The following is an 18909-nucleotide window of genomic DNA, read 5'->3' as shown; positions in this document are numbered from 1 at the left end:
CAAAATACAGTTTTTCACATAATATTGGTACAAAATCAATGGAAACTAATTTTCCATAACTTTCAGAATAATTAGACTGCACGAAAGTGTCACTTGGCATTTATCCAAACCCCACGTATGATGATAATGATGAAAATTAATGACCGGTATTTATACATCAATATTGGCTCAGCTGTAATAATAACCAATACTAGAGCTGAGCTGGCATCCATAGTAATTCCGATGTCAATACTTAGACATTGTATCAATTTAAAGTTGAATTAACATGTAAGTTTTCCATTGCAATTCTATTGTATTAGTCTGCCAGACTTTTCTTTAAAATATTCAAAGAATCACATAGATAAACTGAATATCAAAAAGCTATCATTGTGATGCCCCACCCTGTTTGTCTTTTTGTATGTTTAAAGATACTAGTGCTTAATAACATGTTGGAATTTAGTTGTGTCGTTATACTGACTAAGTATGGTTAATGGTTATGGACTAACCTGCTGGATGGTAGGGAGTGTGAGATCATTAACTGATTGTTGATGTTACGTGTTTGAATTATCAGATATGATATTTTTGATCTAATGTGTGCAAGATTTTGTGTTAACTAAAAATTATATTTATTAGAAAGGTTTAAATTTCTGTGATTGAGATTACACTATTTGTAATGTGAATAATAGTAGGGCAGAATTAGGGATGTATAAAAATCAGCAGAAATTGACATATCGGCATCGGTATCGGCATCGGCAAAAATCCGATATTTAAACCGGTACAGATAATACTAGAGTTTTATCTTCTAATAAGATTCTTCATCATTGTAGAGTTTTTGTAATAAAATTATTGCAAACTCTCATTCAGAGGATCAACCTAACTCAAAATCAGAAATAAAGCAGTACATTGCTGAACCAGGATCTGCTGTTGTATTGGAAATTCAAAAATGAGTATTCAAACCTGAAGCAAGTGCTGCGAAAATACTTGGGCATACCTGCTGCATCAGTATTCAGTGATTGAGTGTTCAGTGTTGCTGAACAGATTTGCGATAAGAGAAGAAGTCGGGTACTTCCTGAAGTGTTTCCAAAACTCGTGTTTCTGAAGTTGTATCTGGCAGCAGTAAATTTCCAACATTAAGAACAGGAATTAATTTTGCATTTCAAAGAACTGCTTGTGTACTAATGTAAAATCTCTTGAGAATCCATGTTCTTCTTAAAGGTTCACATAACCACCTTTTGTAGATGCAAATGTACATTCGCATCTCTTAAGAATATATATGTATATACATATGATATGCAATACAAATGTACATAGCAAATGTATTTTTGTGATGCTGAAAATAACATCCCATTTCTGTTTAATAATCTTATGTATCGGAATCGGTTAAATATTGGTATCGGTTCCAAAAATTATCGGCGAGTACATCGGCATCGGTAAATTTTCAGCTTCGTCACATCCCTAGGCTGAATACAAGTAGCAGGGTTCTTATTTAATGCCTTGAAGCAAAACTTCCTCAATAAAAAGGAAACAATGAAGTTAACAAAACTAGCAGTGTATAAAACCAGATACATACCCACGATTCTGCACAGCTGCGTATCCTGGACATTTACATCAAAACACCAAAGTAACAAAGGAAATGAGATTCTTGCATAAGATAGAAGGAAAAACAAGATGACATCGAGTGAGAAATCACACCATAAGAAATTGTTTGAGAGTTTCTCCTTTACTGGAGAAAGTAGAACAGAACCAACTGAATGTTTTGGTCATGCGAAGAGAATGGGTGGAATGCACATAGCTAAAGTGGTCTACGAAGTAATACTGCAGGGAACAAGACCAAGAGGAAGACTTAGAAAAGTGTGGGAAGACGATGTAAAGAGAGCTGTGGAAGTAAGCGACTGGAAAGAAGTGCAAGGTTTAGTGCAGGACAGGGACAGATGGCGATCCTTCTGGAAAACCTCTACACCGCAAGGTAGAAGAGGACGGTTTAGTAAATAAGTAAGTATAATAATAGGAAGGAACTATTTTAAAGAGAAGCATTCATTGCTTGGTCTTATATTAAGTGATGTGTAGGATGTTGGCATGTCTTGTACAGGGTGTCCCAAAATGAATGTTACAATTTCAAATATAAATAACATTTTTATTAATCAATCTGTTAACAAGAAATTTGAATGACACGTAGTATACAAACAGGAGATTTATTGTACGGCCAGACAGACAATGCAGCTGTTAAGAGAGATCTTTGAAGAACGGATAATCTCTCGATACTCTGACCTTAACTGGCCTCCCAAATCCCCTGATTTAACAGCACCAGACTTTTTCCTATGGGGTTACATCAAAGACCGGGTGTTTAGAAGTAAGCCCTGGACACTCCTCCCATCTCAAAAACAACATCCAGGAGGAGATTCATGCTATTGGCCCAGATACATTAAGAAAAGTCATGGAACAAGCCATGGAAAGAGCACGTGTCCTTCTGACAAATAATGGGACCCCACCTATGTGATATATTCGACACCTACATAATGAATCTCCTGTTTGTATAATGTGTGTCATTCAAATTTCTTGTCAACAGATTCATTAATAAAGATGTTATTTACATTTGAAATGGTAACATTCATTTTGGGACACCCCGTAGAAGAGTATAAAATGGAAGAAGAAACGAATTGAGTATTGTTATTGTACAAAGACGTTTCATTAAAACTGGTTTAATTTTGTTCTTGCCATTGAGTATCTTACAACATTATACAACGAAAGTATTGTATGCGTACCATGCTCTGAGAAATGTCATAGCAGATTAATAGAATAGTGTGCTACTTGTGATTAGAGCCAGGAGGTTTGTCCCCTCATTTAATGATGGGATTTTGGTGCAAATTTAAATAAATGTATGCATCTTACATAATTTATAGTCTGTGAAATTGTTATGTGGGGAAATTAGAAGAGCAGGTGCTAATAACAACAAGAAAGAGCCAGAAATGTACCAAGAATAAAAGTGAACACTGAAGAGTTGAGGGTAGTGGAGAGCTTCAAATATCTAGGAAGCATAATTGAGAGAAGTGGAAGAATAGATGAGGAGGTAAACAGTAGAGGACAAATGGGTGGTGGACTCTATCAAAGCGTTTGAAGATTAATATGGAACAGGGATGTACCTATACAATGCAAGAAAGTAATATAGAACACATACTATGTGCCAATAATTATGTATGGAGCAGAGACTTGGACAATGACAGAGAGACAAAAGAAAGGTGCAGGCAGTGGAGATGAAATTTTTAAGGAGTATATTGGGGAAGACTAGAAGGGATAGAATAAGGAATGAGGAGATCTGACAGACAGTGGGTGTGGTGAAGCTTCAGGACAGGATAGATCAGGTACAGGTGAGATGGTTCGAACACATAAAGAGGATGGATGCAGAAAGACTACCAGTAAGAGCTTACAATGCACAAGGAGTGGGAATAAGGCCAAGAGGAAGACCAAGATGTTGGTGGAAAGAGCAGATAGCGGAGAGTATTAGGAGAAGAGGACAAGATTGGAACACCCTGGTAAGAGAGGAGTGGTGGAAGACCAGAGAAATTGAGAGGCTTGACTTCTATGCCAACCCAGCCAGAGAAAAGAAAAGAATCATCTGGAATAGCTGATTGAATTTTAATCCATAAATTCTGTACTGATATTGGTTGATGCATTGGTATCAAATGAGCCATTTTTTCTTCTTTCTTTGTGGGGTTACAAAGTGACATTCAGTTTATGAACATGTATTGTTGTCACATGTGTATTATTGTGAGACATGAATGTATTTGTATTTTTTTTCTTTCCAGCACTGCTTGAGGGCTTGGAAATAGCCATTAAGGATTTGAAAATGGGAGATATCGTACCACCTTTTGAGTGCCATGATAGGGTGAAATCCCTGTATAATTGGATGAATGTTACAAAGAGAACCGAGAATGTTTACAATACAATCACAAAGGAACAATATAGAACTTTGGGCCAACAACTACGAAGGTTAGTAGGTCAGCACTAGTGTTGGGTGATATATCGTCCAGATGATATATCATGATATTGAAAATATATCATCCAGGTGATAATCAACTAGATGCTATATCATGATATTTTGGTGATACAGGAAAACCTCATTACTACGAAGTTCAAGGGACCAAGAAATGTCAACTTCGAATTAAACAACTTCGAGTTATCCAAACTTTTCAAGATGGCGCCTGTTTTTCAGGTGTAAATAAAGTAGAGTATAAATTACCCCCACAACGGATGTTTTATATTTGGTGGTAGCTCAGAAAATAAGCTTTATATGTACTATATAATAATATTGTAGGTTTTAAAGAAAGCGTAAAAAATGTTACACAAAATGAGAACACGGAGCTTACGCGGACACAAAGATTCCAAAGAGACGGTTAACACCATTTATCCTGCCTAGTTATACAACTGGTTATGCACAGGATGCATGTTGTGGCAAAAAGTATTTTAAAAAACGGTATTTTGTTTTAATTGTGCAAAGTCGTTGCTCTTCCACAAAATTCTTACAATTTTAGTTCATAAGAAACTCGTTTGCACGGAGACCTACGGAAAGGGAAACAATCTCGTTTATTGCAAGAAGTGAAACTCGGAAGAATCTTGACAGTAGTCACATTGGCGCGAGCAAGAGATGGGAGATAATTGGACAGAATGAATATTGGATTTTATGTGCGTTCACTAGAACATTGTCCGTTACAGGATTAACTGGTACACAACCTTTCCCTGGCACAAAAAAAAAAAAAAAAAGAAAAAGAAAAATCGGGGCTGTAAATTTTGTTCTGTTTTGGCTGTCTAAAACACATCGTAAAAAAAGTCACGTTTTCTTTGCTTCAGTTAACATCATATTCGCCTGCCCCCCTCCCCCTTTGCAGGGATCAGTCCAAACTCTTCCTCAACTTGCATTGTAATCCACTCTAAAAAAGTAAACACACAACTTGCGATCTGTTTGCACCGAATGTGTATCCTAGGATACATTAAACAGTGCCGCAATCGATAATCACTCTGGTTTCGATCCCACTTTAAACTGTATATTTAGTCCCGCTTAGCTCATCAGCATAAAATGAACTCAAAACAAGCTTTACGAAACTTGCGTATTTTCAGATAAATCGACAATTTATTGTAGGAGTCAGGAGTATTCTGGAGGTCAAACACTCACTCCGCCAAAACTTTTCCTCTCGTATTCCTACATTGAGCATTGTGGTTTGTTTATTTTGTTGTTTTTTTAACAGCAGCATGCTAATAAAAGTGGCGATTATATGAACTTTATGTGCATCATGGAGTGTTTTACCTCTTGTTTTTCTTTCTGGAGATTGAATTTCGTTATCGTCAAATCAAAACAGCTTTGCGAGATTAACAATGATGCTTAGTCCTTCGCACTGGATGAGTCATTGCCGTTATGGGCAAGCGTCAGCTTTCCAGACGCTAGACTAAACACTGGCGCCAGGTGCAGCGTAAGCACAATGAGACCGGCTGGAAGTTAAGAGCAGCAGGTGGCAGAAGGGAAATCATCCGCATTTTAAAGATAACACAGTTGTTGAAGACCGAACTTTTATCAGCAGTGTGAAAAAGAAAAATAATCCTTGCATTACGTTTTACCATGAAACAGACAATAATACGGACAATATTTCCTATCCAGACAGCTGCATTCAAACAAGAAAGAGGGACTTGAATTCTGCAATTATTACATTACCATGCACACCAGTGGCGGATAAAGAGCTGTTGTAGGAGAAGGGAGGGGGTCACTTTTCTTTTACTTAGTCTGTGGTTTTTGTTCGTTCTGAAGAAGGTATTCAGAACTGGTTGCTTTTTTTTTAGATGCCAAAGGAAAGGAGCCCGTGTTCGCACACGAGCAAGAAAATCGTGGCCAAAAGAATTAGCAACGGACCCCCCTTTCCCCCCTGTTTGCTGATAGAAAGAGGGGAGAAGTCACTCAGCTAACAGAACACTGTTTTGGCAAATTTTATGACCGGCACAGTTGGGAAACGTATGAAGCAGGAAACTGGAGTTGCAACATACGTAAGATCGATGTCAACTTTTGCGGGAAACCTAGATGACAACGCATTAAGCAGGTCGACGATATTTAGTTGGACTATGTGGCTTTGATTATCTGTAACAGTTTCCCTTTTTTTTATGAAGTTCTACAGGGCACAAAGAACATGCTTTTAATGAAAGTGGTTACCGGAAGTTGTTTGGCTACCAGGCCAAAAGTTGCTCGCTCTCGGGAAATTGCTGAATCTCGAGCTCAGAGCTAGACAGATCGGTGGAACTTCGAGGTGCCACGCGTCTTGTATTTTGGAGCATTCCTGCGATCTTATCTCGCATTTCTCATCTTAGCACTGGTGAATATTTCCAAGGTGGCGCATTCAGCGGGGAAAGAGCTTGACCTACCATGCATATTGACAATGTCCAGCGGGCATTTTGGGCTGCTTCCCTCGAGTTGTCAGCAGCTCTTAGGACAAGGAAACATGTGAAGGTCAAATTAAAATAACATCCAAGCTCTCTCCACATTCGATCTTCTCTTGTCTACTTACGCAGGTGTCTACTTCGAATTAAATGAAACCAGTTTTGCTGAAGGATCTTGTAAACAACTTCGTATTAAAAATTATTCGTATTTCGATTTATCCGTACTGAAATACATTATAAATCCTATCTTATCGGCTGGGGAATGGGAAGAACTTCGGATTAAAGGGTACTTCGTATTAACCAATATCGTATTAACGAGGTTTTCCTGTATATATTGTGAAGACGATATATCGCTGATATCACGATATGGGAAAAATATCATATAGTATTGTCTGTGACGATATTTTCTTGATATATTGCAATATCAAATTTTCAATATCGTCCATCCTTAGTCAGCACCAATTAATGTACTACTTTGCATCCTTAGTCAGCACCAATTAATGTACTACTTTGGTACTGTTTAAAGATTGCTGCACCCTGCACCTTTTCCTGCCAACGTGTAAGAATGTAGCATTGCGAGTTCAGTGGTATGTTGAACTTATATTCTTAAAGGATAATTCAGTTCATAGGTCCTGGGCTTGATCTTCTGTAGTGCACAATGGTTTGGATCTCTCTTTAACTGTAGGTTGAGTACCGACAAGCCTATTTGAGTATAAAAGTGGACTCAAAAACATGTTAAGTACACTTTCAGTTAATTTTGAACCTCCAGTTTTTTGAAACAGTGGTTTATGCAATGTAAAACACGTGGGCTGACCCAGCGAGTCGATGTGTGTAGTGTTGCCACGTTCCACATGCATCTTTACTCCATTGAATAAAAATCGGTTTTGCAATGTGAATTGACAATGATAATGGATTTTGAAAACGGATACGAAGAGCTTCAAAACAAGACATTATTGTATTTATAGGACTACCCAATACTAAGAAAAAGTTGTTTCGCGAAATTGAAAAGAACCGTTATTTGACAAATTTAAAAAATCTGAAAATTAAGAATTGTGTTTAGCTAAATTTTGATGTAATGTTTTAATGTAGGTCCTCTGCTTAATTTTTAAGTTCAAACTGGAGTATGTATAATTTTTAATCCAACAGTAGTGCCTGCCTCTAAATGATAGAATTAAATCAAACTGAAAGTGGTGTTAGAAATAGTTTAACTCAACTTAAAATGATTGGTCAGTTGCGTTGGTGGCTGAGAACGTTAGATTGTTGACTTTTAATCTTGCCACTGAAGTTCCCAAGTTAGAATCCTAGCCTCTGCATTCTTTGTAAATATCCCTTTATCAGTTTCACATAATCATCACTCATCCTCATTTTAGCAATTAACCAAAAATGGCAGAAAAGTGATGCTAAATAACATTTCCATATAAATATAAAAATGATTTCATTTATCTTGCAGGTATTTGGATAGTGGGGTTGCGCCTTTCTTATTGGTGATATCTCTTTGCTATTTAATTATAAAAGCATTGGACTGGTTGGTGCCTAAACATGTAAGTGAAAGTTTTCATCAGATTGTCTTTTAGTTTTTACAAGGCACGTACTGAAAGTTGTGAGCCTTGTTTGATTATTCTCAGGCCTTGGCCATTTCGGTTGAAACCACATGTATGGCAGGTACAGCCATCTGTTGTCCACTTCATGAACCATATGCTGGCACATGCGCACTTCCGCTGTCAGTGCTGTCGGTAGAAGAAAGATGGTTCATTTTGTCAATGTGCTGTCGTGTAATTTCTTGGTAGTAAAAACATTGGAGCTGCAGAAATTTATCAGCGTTTCTGTTAAACACAATGTCAAGCACAATGTCATCTTACAACATGACATCCATTCCCATACAGGAAATTGAAAAGATGGGCTGGGAGTTAATGTCCCACCCTCCCTACACCCCAGACCTAGCCCTGTCAGACTTTCACTTGTTTCCTCTGTTGAAGAACAGCATTCTGGGTACCAAGTTTGACAACAATGACGAGGTGAAGGATGAGGTTCACTGGTTGTTATGTCGTGCCGAAACGGACTTATACAAGAGTGGCATTTTCCAGCTGCTGTTACGATCTGGATGTTGTGTGGAAAGGTAACAACAAGGTCCAAATTATGTATTACTATGGGTAGAATTAAAATAGTGGTTTCTGACTTATAGTAATATTACTTGGCTCATTACTTTCAGTACATACCTCGTATATTTTTTTAGTCAATGCCTTTGCTGTCTGGGATTCTGGATTTTTCTCATTGTTGTGCTCCTATAATTCAGTCTGATTTTAAAAAGAAGATGCAGAAATTATATTTATGACTTGTGAAGACTATTAAGGCATTAAGCCTTCAAAATTTAAATGATAAAAACTAGAATATAAACAAAAAAAATGATATTCCATTTCTTTTCAAGCTTGTTTTAATCAGCAAGAAGAGAAGGATTGAAAGAAAAGGGAGTGGAGAAGGTTACATAATCTATATTCCTCTGCTGATATTAGATTTCAGTGGGCAGACCATGCAGCATGTATGAGAAAGGATAGAAAAGTTTAGAGGGTTCTTGTTGGTAAACCTGGTGGTAAGACACCTGTGGAAAGGAATGAGATGAAGATGAAACATGTGTAAAGGAGCCAATTTTTGCTTCTCTTATATTTACGCATAAATCATGAATTTTCCATGATTTGCATAACTCGCATCGCATCAGTAAATAAACTCTAAATTTCATGTTTAAAAGTTTATTTCACATTTTGTAGTTTATTTTGCATCATGACAACTTGGTAGGAAAATGAGTACTTTAGTACAGGGTGTCCATCACCAACACTACGAATAAGAACGTTTTATAACGAAGTAACATACAGGTTTATTGACATGCGGTTTTTTTGAAAAGACAGAGAAACTCACCAAGTTTTTATGGTAATCAGTAGATCTTCACGTGTACCATGTGTTGCGTGACAGACGTCCAAACGGAATTCTATCTCCTGCCAGGTGTTTTCCAGCATCTGCGGGGTGACTGTGTCACAAGCACTGACAATCCTCTGACTCAAATCATCCACATCCAGTACTGGGGTTCTGTACACGTACTTTATGTAGCCCCAAAGGGGTAAGATCAGGGGATCTAGAAAGCCATGCGATGGGACCACCATGTCAGACCCAACGACCTTCGAGGACTTCATTTAAGCGATTCCTTTGGACAATTTTTGGAAACTTAAATTCTGCTAATCAATAGCAGCATTCGACTTTTTGCTGCACTGGAAACACCATTTCCACACAAATCGAAAGCACGAAGAAACTCCGACCAAGCGAATACGCAACAGGCTATGAAATAAGCAGGCGCATTATCGTATCCAACACACTTGTATTGATGCCACTGCCACTATAATAAAACTTATTGAGTTTCTCTATCTTTTTTTAAAAAAAAAAACGCATGTCAATAAACTTGTTTGTTGTTTAGTTATAAAACTTTCTTATTGGAAGTGTTGGTGCCGGACACTGTATTATACGGACCACCAATTAATACGTACCTAACCTAACCTTCATATCTAATTAGTTACATTAGGTTCCTATGGTGTACTAATTACATATGAAGGTTAGGTACCTATAGCATACTAATTGGAGGTAGTCTGTATAATACTAAAGTATTGGAAAATGCACCTCACATCTTTCAAAAACATGAAAAATTAACATTACACTGCGTTATTTTACATTTCATGTTTCCGTTAAAAACGAAATATGCATGCCTCTAACAGGGTGGTCACTTGAGGACCATTATAAAATTCAAATATAACTCCCGGTTTTTAAGGCAAACTTTCAAAAAGAAAAAAAAAATGTATTGGTGTATATACAGTGGCATGGCGTGACTTTTTCAAAACTACCGGCCATCAGACGTTATCATCTCCACCCTACCCCCCCCCCCCCCAAAAAAAACAAAAAAACATGCCTTTGATCTGGATTTTTTTAAAATTTTTTTATGCAATCCGCTCAACGATTTATTTAGCCACAATCACTCCTAGAAAGAACTACCACTCATGGGAGAGTTACTGAGAAAATCCAGTGAATAGTAGTCAAGCCTTGTCAACCATCTCGGTTTCTTTGCAAAAGAGGTGGAAGAAGAACCACACATTCGGGTCAGTTTGACGTTGAGCAGATGACAGAATTCCCCTCCTCCAGCGGTGGGAGGAACTCCAGATGTACGTCCAAGTTAGTTTTTTGGAGCAAGGTTTGTCCAGATCACGAATCACATCAAGTACTTATCTTTTCGTCTATTACTAAACGGTCTCAGTTGTAGTTAAATCCAGCTTTGGCTTTGCAATCTAGCTCTTGTTGCTTCAGAGAAATAGTATCCCCGTTTTAGGCAGGATTTAGCTCTTTTCTGGAAATCCAATGTGACAACACTTGCTGATCCGGTAGGCTGCAGCGGCAACAGAGCCCCTAAACGGGCATATGAATAACCCCCTAGCACACTTGCCTCCAAGTCTTTCCCCACTGTTTTCTTGCATTGGCGGGTGCCCTTTCCTCTTGTTACCTCTTGAGGGTAGCGGAACGGCCTGTCTCTTCGCTTTTGTCGGCTGCAGAAAAAATGTCCTCTGTAACTGCAACGCTGTCGGTTAACTTATTTAACAATATTGTTATTTTATTGAGAAGAAAAACTTTTTAATTTCTTTACATTTTTCTTTTACCTGCGGTAACACTGGTTACATGCATGCCACGCCTCTGTGTCGATAAATGTAAATGCTAAACTGTGAAATACTTATCTCAGGGCATTAATAAATATGTATAAATTCAATGGGATTTGGATTGATAAAAGTTACGATTATTCACATTTATGGAAAAAAATTCACACACAATTCCTGGAGCCAATAATTCGCGCATAATTCCAGGAATTCCCAGCGAGTAGCCAGCCACCCTGTTCTAAGTATTAGTGTTGTTTACCTCTGCATAGAAATATCAGTTGTGAAACAAGAAAAAATGCAAAGTACATGAAAATAAGAAAATACATTGTACATACTTTTCATTTCAGCTTATTGACATTGCAAGGGATTACATTCCTGAATCAAGCAATGCTGATCAAGATAAACAGTTAAGAAGACGGAACAGAAGAAAATTATCTTGACAGTAGACTTGCATATAACTGAATCAACAGTGGCCTTACTGAATTTCATATCAGAAAAGAGTAACAGTCATTGATTGTTGCATTTTCACAATAATTGTCTTCCTCGTGTTCATAAAAAACAGTGATGCACAGATATTTTTTATTAGCAGTCAATTTTTGTAAATAATGTTATGTTTATTTGATTAAGGAATGAATTTTTATTCAGTAGTAATGAATTATTGTTTTTTGTTCTATTAAAATTGTAAGTTACTAAGCTTTAGTAGTGTGTAGTTTGGGTGTTTTCTTTCTCTTAAACCTTTAAGCAGGGTTCCTGGAAAAATCAAGAAAATTAGTGTAGGAGTGAGCCGGCTTCCATGTCGGAGTGGTTAGCACATCACACTACGACGACAGGGGTCCCAGGTTCGAATCCCGGCCTGGGCATGGATGTTTGTGAGTGTCCATTTATCAATTTCATCATATCATTACTCATCCCCCTCTTCGCAAATTAGCCAAAAGTGGCACAAAAACGAAGTAAAATAAAGCAAATCAAACGGAACAATAGTGTAGGAGTGGAATAATCATGGAGAAGGTTTTTGTGCTTGCCACCATTAGACGGAGAAAAACAATCTTCACATTTTTCTCCAACAAGCTTGTAGACTGTAGATATTTTGTTTAAAAATATTTGTTCCTATGCTTTTATTTTGCTTTTTCATTTTATTTACAACAATGCTGTATCAGGGGTCTACCAATCAAGAAAGTCAAGAAATTATGCTTTTGGTCAAGAATTTTTGTTATTTTTACAATATAGTGAACTTACATTGGCCGTTTATATACGTAGCTGTACTAGGATTTGATAAAATTGAATATTTGGAAATGAAAAAAAATGTCTTTAGTTGTGGTTAATACTTGGTCACTTCGTTACTTAAGAATTATATTCTTGTATGTGTGATGTTTTGTTAAAATATTAAATAAAGTAATGTGGCCATTTCTCATCCAGGATGAAGTCTAAAGCATTAATTTTTACATGTAATAATATTTAAAGCAAGTCTAAAGTTCTTGTTAAAGTACAGCTTTAGTTTTTATCTTGTAGTAGGTTCTTTTAATTGAAAAAAAATGTCTTACTTTCTTAATTTTGCAACTGTGCCTAAGTAGGGGGTGAATAAGTAAATGTGAAGAAAAAGAAAAAACAAGGTCAAGAAAAAGTTCAGAATTTGGGATTTGTTATTTTGGTAGACACCCTGTGTATCTACGTCATCCATTTGAATAACTTCCTAAGTTGAATGCTTAATATGTATATATTACTACGTTGAGTATTGTAAAATGATGTGGAAATTTATTTGAAAATATATCTGGAAAACGTGGAAACACATTGAATTTGTTAGTTACGTGAAATTTAGAAATTTCGTATTCCCACGTTGCAATGCGGAAATACGAAATTTCTGAATTTCACGCAAGTAATTTTAAACTGCATCCATCATGAACATAGAATTTGGTTTGACAAATTCATTTGGAAAGCAGTTAACGGTGTATGATTTAGGGAGGTTGTCGCTAGGATTGCTTGCACACTCAACAGCAAAAGACATAGTAAGTGAACTGTCCAACACAATTTTCATTCAGTCTGTTTTCTACATTTGAGATGATCATGAATTGAAATTTAAAAAAAACATCAATAAGCAGAAAACATCTGCTTTGCATCAACAGAATTCCATTCCTGAAAACAACACAGTAAGTGGAATAAAAGAAAAATGATGGACAATTAGCCTATATCTTTGCCCTTGACTGTATGAGGTACATTCAAAAAGTTCCCAGAATTACATCATTGTTTCTAAGGGATAGGTTATGCCAGCAAAACTGCTTCAGTGAATGGAAACATTGTGCTCATATGTGCCAGTTGACAATGTGATGAAGTTGCTCAATTTGGAGAGACTGTTGAGTGAAGATGTGCCAAGCAAGTCTGGAGGAAAGACACGGAAAAGGAGTTTTACGTGGCAATTATCAGCAAATAATTAAAGCATTTCAGCTCTTCAGGGGAAAAAAATTAAAAATCCTGGGTAAGGTATGAAATTGAAAAAAAATATGAAAGCGTTCCCATGTATCTATGTATCTCTGTTTTAGTGCAATCTGTCCAAATCTCAATCTTTGGTAAGAGCTTCAAAATGTCAGTGGTGACCCAGTATCATGAGTAGAGCCCAGATTTGTATGTAATTACATATTCTATTCTATTCTACCTTCAACAGGAAAATGTCAACAAATTATAGAACTGACATGATTTTGCATAAGTTTTATGTTACATATTTACCAGGATATTACATATTTAGTTTACATAAAACAGCATATTTCTGTAATTTTTCCTATCTTGATCTTTTTTCCCATATTTTCGATCTCTCAAACATGAAGAAAATGTTTAGCTCATGTGATGTCATATTTTCTAATCAATGAGATGCATAGTGCTTACTGTCACTTAAAATTGAATGTCAAGTCGAAAGACAGGCTGAAAAAAAAATGTTTTGAAAATTACAGAAAGCTTTCTTACATATTTACATAGTCTACAATAATTTGCAATGTGAAAAGTAGTTAATAGTTGACAAAATTAGTTCCTTAAATATGTACACGTTGCTGTAGTTTTTTGAGTTTATAAATTTGATACAAATTTTAATTTGAACAACTTATGTCATTAAAATTATGTTCAATATGTTCCAATATAATAAATATCTAGCAGAATTCTTGAAATTGCTTGGATACTCTCTTATTATTTATTATTAGAGGCACATATTTTTGGTAAATAAAAAAAGCAAAATTTCTATACAAAAACAGTCAATTTCGGGTTCAAATGTGGTAAACAAAATAAAATTATGGTGCTATAGCAGTGACAAAATTGTGGATCAAAAGCGGTACATAAAATTACATTTTGGTTATAAAATTGTGAACATAATCCAAAATTTGATTTATTTTTTAATTAGGGGCCGGTTTGAAATAAAACTAAAACATGCAAGGGAAGAAATTTAATTACCTCTGTGGCTGTTCATGTGTATTTTAAGCTACTTCTGAACGTAGTTCCCATAGTTGTTGAGACACTTGTCGTAGCGCTAGATGAGCTTTTGTAGACCCACATCAAAGAAATCTGCTGCCAGGTCAGGCAACCGATCCGTCCCGGTCTGTTTGGCTTCATCAGCGCTGTTGAATCGCTTCCCAGCGAGGAAAGTGTTCAAGTGGAAGAATAGGTGATAATCGCTAGGGGCGAGATCCGGACTGTACGGAGGGTGGCCCATCCAGCCAAATGAACCAATGAGCGACTGTTTGGCCGTGTGTTGTTGTGTAGCAACATGATACCGGAAGACAACATTCCTCGTAGTTTATTCTGTATTGCTTGGCGAAGTATCTTGAGAGTGTTGCAATACACATCATGCACCAATGAGTTCATTATGATTGAGGGGCATGAACATTCGTGCAATCGGCATACCCACTTATGCACCTTGCCTTCAACAATGACATTCTCACCATACACCTCATGTAACTGGCGATAAATGTCTGCCGCTTTCACATTTTTCACGGTCAAAATCTTGATCACTGATCGTATCTCTCACTCGGTGGGATTTTCAATCACCTGCACCACTTCCATTGTCCACCACAACCAAACCAAGCATTTCACAACGTGCAAGGCATATCGGTAACTAAAGCACATGCGCAAAATGCCAAGCACACATGTTGGCAACGTGAGCGCAAAACGGCCCCTAATTAAAAATTAACCTCGTACATAACCCTTCTAATAGCACATTTATGTAGTTACCTAAGGCTTAAGTTTATTCCTGTATAAAGGGGTCCATTCTTGCTTCTCAAATATTTACAGCAAAAATTAATCAATTTTCCATGAATTGCATAACTCAGAGAAAGTGTCGCATCTGTAAATAAACTCTAAATTTCGTGTTTGAGTCATTTGAGAAATACATATTTTACAGCTCTATTCTAAGTGCCATATGAGTGATGTTTAGGTAAATTAATTGTAGTTACTGATTAATTCTGTTTGTTTCTGAAAATAACATCTACGATTTGCGCATGTCTTGACATTACAATTTGGACCAGGCTTTCTTTCTTTCCCATCTGAAAATTACTCTTAAGGTGCAAGCATTCATCGAGTGGGTCACTTGTAAATATCTATGTATAAAACGAGGAGAGTGACACGTGAATGACGGAACATCTTAAAATACATCTGCTGATGTTCCTCACAATTTACTCACTTAATTTCAGTTGTTTTCTTTTTCAGAATATTAAAGGTGTGTTTTATCACACAACAATTTTCAATTTTAGCACTTCTTATAAATATCGAGGCTTAGTAGCATCTAAAATATCTCAATTTCAAGTAGTCTCGAGTAACAGTCACGTTCTCTGAACGAGTAGTAGTTTCAATACATATTTTCTTATTGGCACGCAAACAATAACAAAGTTTCAGGCTGCAATTGGTGTGACGAGAATAAAATACATTATGTAGCACCCGTTTGGTAAGAAAAAATATTTTCGAGACACAGGGACTCTAGCGTTGGATTTCAGCTTACAAAGCTGGCCCTTAACCGACATGGCCACAAGCCACGGTGAAGAAACCAAGCGATTCGAGCAATTTATCCATAAGATTGCATAATTTCCTGTCCAGCTCGAAATGTTGATGTCGCTTCTCGCTAATTACATTAATTTGAAAGCAATACGCTTCCATCAGATAGGGTTCATATGCTGTACACATTGCTGACAAAATACAAGTGAAGCTTGTGCGTGAAAATTAATGAAGAGACTGGGAAATCGTGCATTTGTGAAAGGTTAGTGTTTGCAACCCTAAATGATAACCGTTCTCTAGTTTCCGTCAATATAGCGGATTCTGCTATTGATGATGAATCTCATTAACCAACAGCACATATTTTTATTTTTATTTTAAACTATTCATTTCAAAATAGAGTCATTATTCTGGAATCTATGGAGACGTTCATTCATTCGGTAAGAATTTTACGAGAGTCACAATTCTATTTTTGTGCTCATTACAAAATCAATGTGCACGTGTAAAACAAGTAAAGCCCGACAATTTTTATTTTACAAAAATACTGTTAAAGTTAAATGAGAGGACACCCATTGACATATTTTTATTAGCCTGGATGATTGATGTGGGGGGGACCTCCTCTCATGTGCCCCCCTGGCTGTGACATAAAGTCTTCTCCCTTTAGGATTTCTATTATATTTCCCATCGCATATTCAGTGCCAACTTTGCGATTCTATTTGCCAAAGTGTATGGGGAAGGAGTTTATTTATTCTTCAAGCCTTCTCCTGGACTAGGATAACACTATTTCCGAATTTTTTTTTTGCATTCATTTTTAGGAATTGCAACAGCACTATTTCTGCCTCGCTTGTTCTTTTTTCCTTTTCGTTATTTAGTGTTCCTTTTCTTTCATTTTCAGCTACTCGCGACGATGAAGAGAGACTCAAAAAGAACACCCATGCTCAGGCCAAATTCGAACCCGGGCCCCTCGCATTATAACGACTTGTGATAACTATTTCGTCACGAACGTCAAAAATGTGTTTCCTTTTAAAATAAATTTCAGGAATATTTCACATTTACATTACTTTGATTGTAGGTGTGGAAATTCCAGGAAATTTACGCTGCAATCTTTCCGTTAGGCCTTTTCTTTGAGTCTGAGAGAGACTAAATTCCCTGCATATGGTTAAATCGATAGATAGTATGCAACACTGCTGCTTTCCGAACACTTACTTCGGCTGTACTTCCGCCCACAAAGCTGGACTTCAACTCAAACGAGTGTGCCACTTTTTGTTAACAGAAGTGTACCATGTAGCGTACATACTTTTCAAAATGTTTGCTTTCAGTTTGTGCTATGAACTTCAGAATTTTATACATTCTCAGTTTTTCATATTACCCTTCGGCAATGATAATATAACCTTCAAAACAAAATTCAGTTGTCAAAATGTATCTTCCCAATGGACAAAAAAGTTATTTCCTCCAGATGAATTGGACATATCTACACTTAACCTTGTCTCTTTTTCTTTTCTAATTTCTTGTTCATGAATTTATCAGTTATGTTGGATAAACTAGAATAATTTTGAATTTGACTAATTTACTATTCGTAATTCAAATAATGGTCTAGATTTTTTTTTAAATACATGGATATTATCATTGATTTTGAATTATTGTGCTCAAGTATGAAAGAACTTCATGTATGTATGATTTTATACATTGTTAACATAATAGTGATGAAGGTGAATTCATGAAAAACAAACTTGCTTTTTTACTCAAGCATTTTTTAACCCAATATATATATGTATCTGGTTCATGGTTTTGAATGTACAAGTTTTAACAATAATTTTGGATAATATTTGGAAATTGAGTCGACTATGAATGAACATTTTACTATAATTGATAGAATTATAATTTTATTCACATTCAGGTTTCTTTTAAAAATATTATTTTTTCTGGTTTCAAATTATCTTCTATTATTGTGACAACCATGTAGTATTAATACATGTATTATTATAGTACGTACATATACAGGGGATGGACAAAAATATGGAAACACCTGGTATAAAACAGGTAGCCATTTCCAACACGATTTGCATCTGAATGGTAGGTGGCACTGTGGTTACTGGCACTTCCTGCGAGGTATACACCCTGGCCAACGTGACAGATTGGCCAGTTACAGTTCAGCGACCGGTCCATGCAGGTTATCGTGAATCATGTCAGCTGACCGAGTTTCAAAGAGGGCAAATTGTGGGTGCGCGTATGGTGGAAGCTTCTGTGACGAAAGTAGCGGAAATGTTTGGTGTATCAAGAGGCACAGTCTCGAAGATCATGACTGCCTATGAGACTTCCAGAAAAACTGCATCAGCGAAGCACCAGCGTGCACGCAAGTGTGTGTTGATTGACAGAGACAGACGCACACTGGGTAGGATTGTGACCAAGCAGAAGTTAACCACGGCTCCAAAAGTTACTGCTAAGCTGAATACTGTGCTGACAAACCCTGTTAGCGTCAAAACAGTCAGAAGAGAACTCCACAAGCAGGGTATTCATGGCAGATCTGCAATCCCCAAACCACTCGCGACTGTTGACCTTGCTGCTAGATGGAGACAGTGGTGCAACGCCCATAAAAACTGGACAATGGAGCAGTGGAAGACTGTAATCTGGTCGGATGAGTCATCCTTTACATTGTTTCCAACTGCTGGCCGAGTGTACGTGTGGAGAACGCCAGCACAAGCGTACGATACAGATTGTCTGTTACAGAGAGTGAAGCATGGCGGTGGTTCAGTGATGATTTGGGCAGCCATCTCCTGGTATTCTGCCGGACCCATCATCACCCTGCATGGACATGTCACTACCAGGGACTACGTAACCATTTTGAGTGACCAGCTGCATCCCATGGTGCAAACTTTGT

General features: G+C 36.9%; 1 protein-coding gene across 1 annotated transcript in view; it reads left to right on the top strand.

Annotated features, from left to right (window-relative positions):
• The window catches only part of PIG-A (phosphatidylinositol glycan anchor biosynthesis class A), a 42483-nt gene extending 29839 nt beyond the window's left edge, over positions 1-12644 (top strand). The window contains exons 9-11 of the mRNA XM_083114963.1: positions 3783-3966; positions 7844-7934; positions 11420-12644. Of these exons, the coding sequence (XP_082971089.1) occupies positions 3783-3966; positions 7844-7934; positions 11420-11512 (368 nt within the window). The 3' untranslated portion in view covers positions 11513-12644. The remainder of the gene's footprint in view (positions 1-3782; positions 3967-7843; positions 7935-11419) is intronic.
• Positions 12645-18909: the final 6265 nt, after the last annotated feature.

The sequence above is a fragment of the Lepisma saccharinum genome, chromosome 29 (assembly GCF_977018435.1).
Source record: "Lepisma saccharinum chromosome 29, izLepSacc3.1, whole genome shotgun sequence".
Lineage (NCBI taxonomy): Eukaryota > Metazoa > Arthropoda > Insecta > Zygentoma > Lepismatidae > Lepisma > Lepisma saccharinum.
The sequence above is the reverse complement of the archived record's forward strand: the minus strand, read 5'-3'. Positions and strand labels throughout refer to the sequence as shown.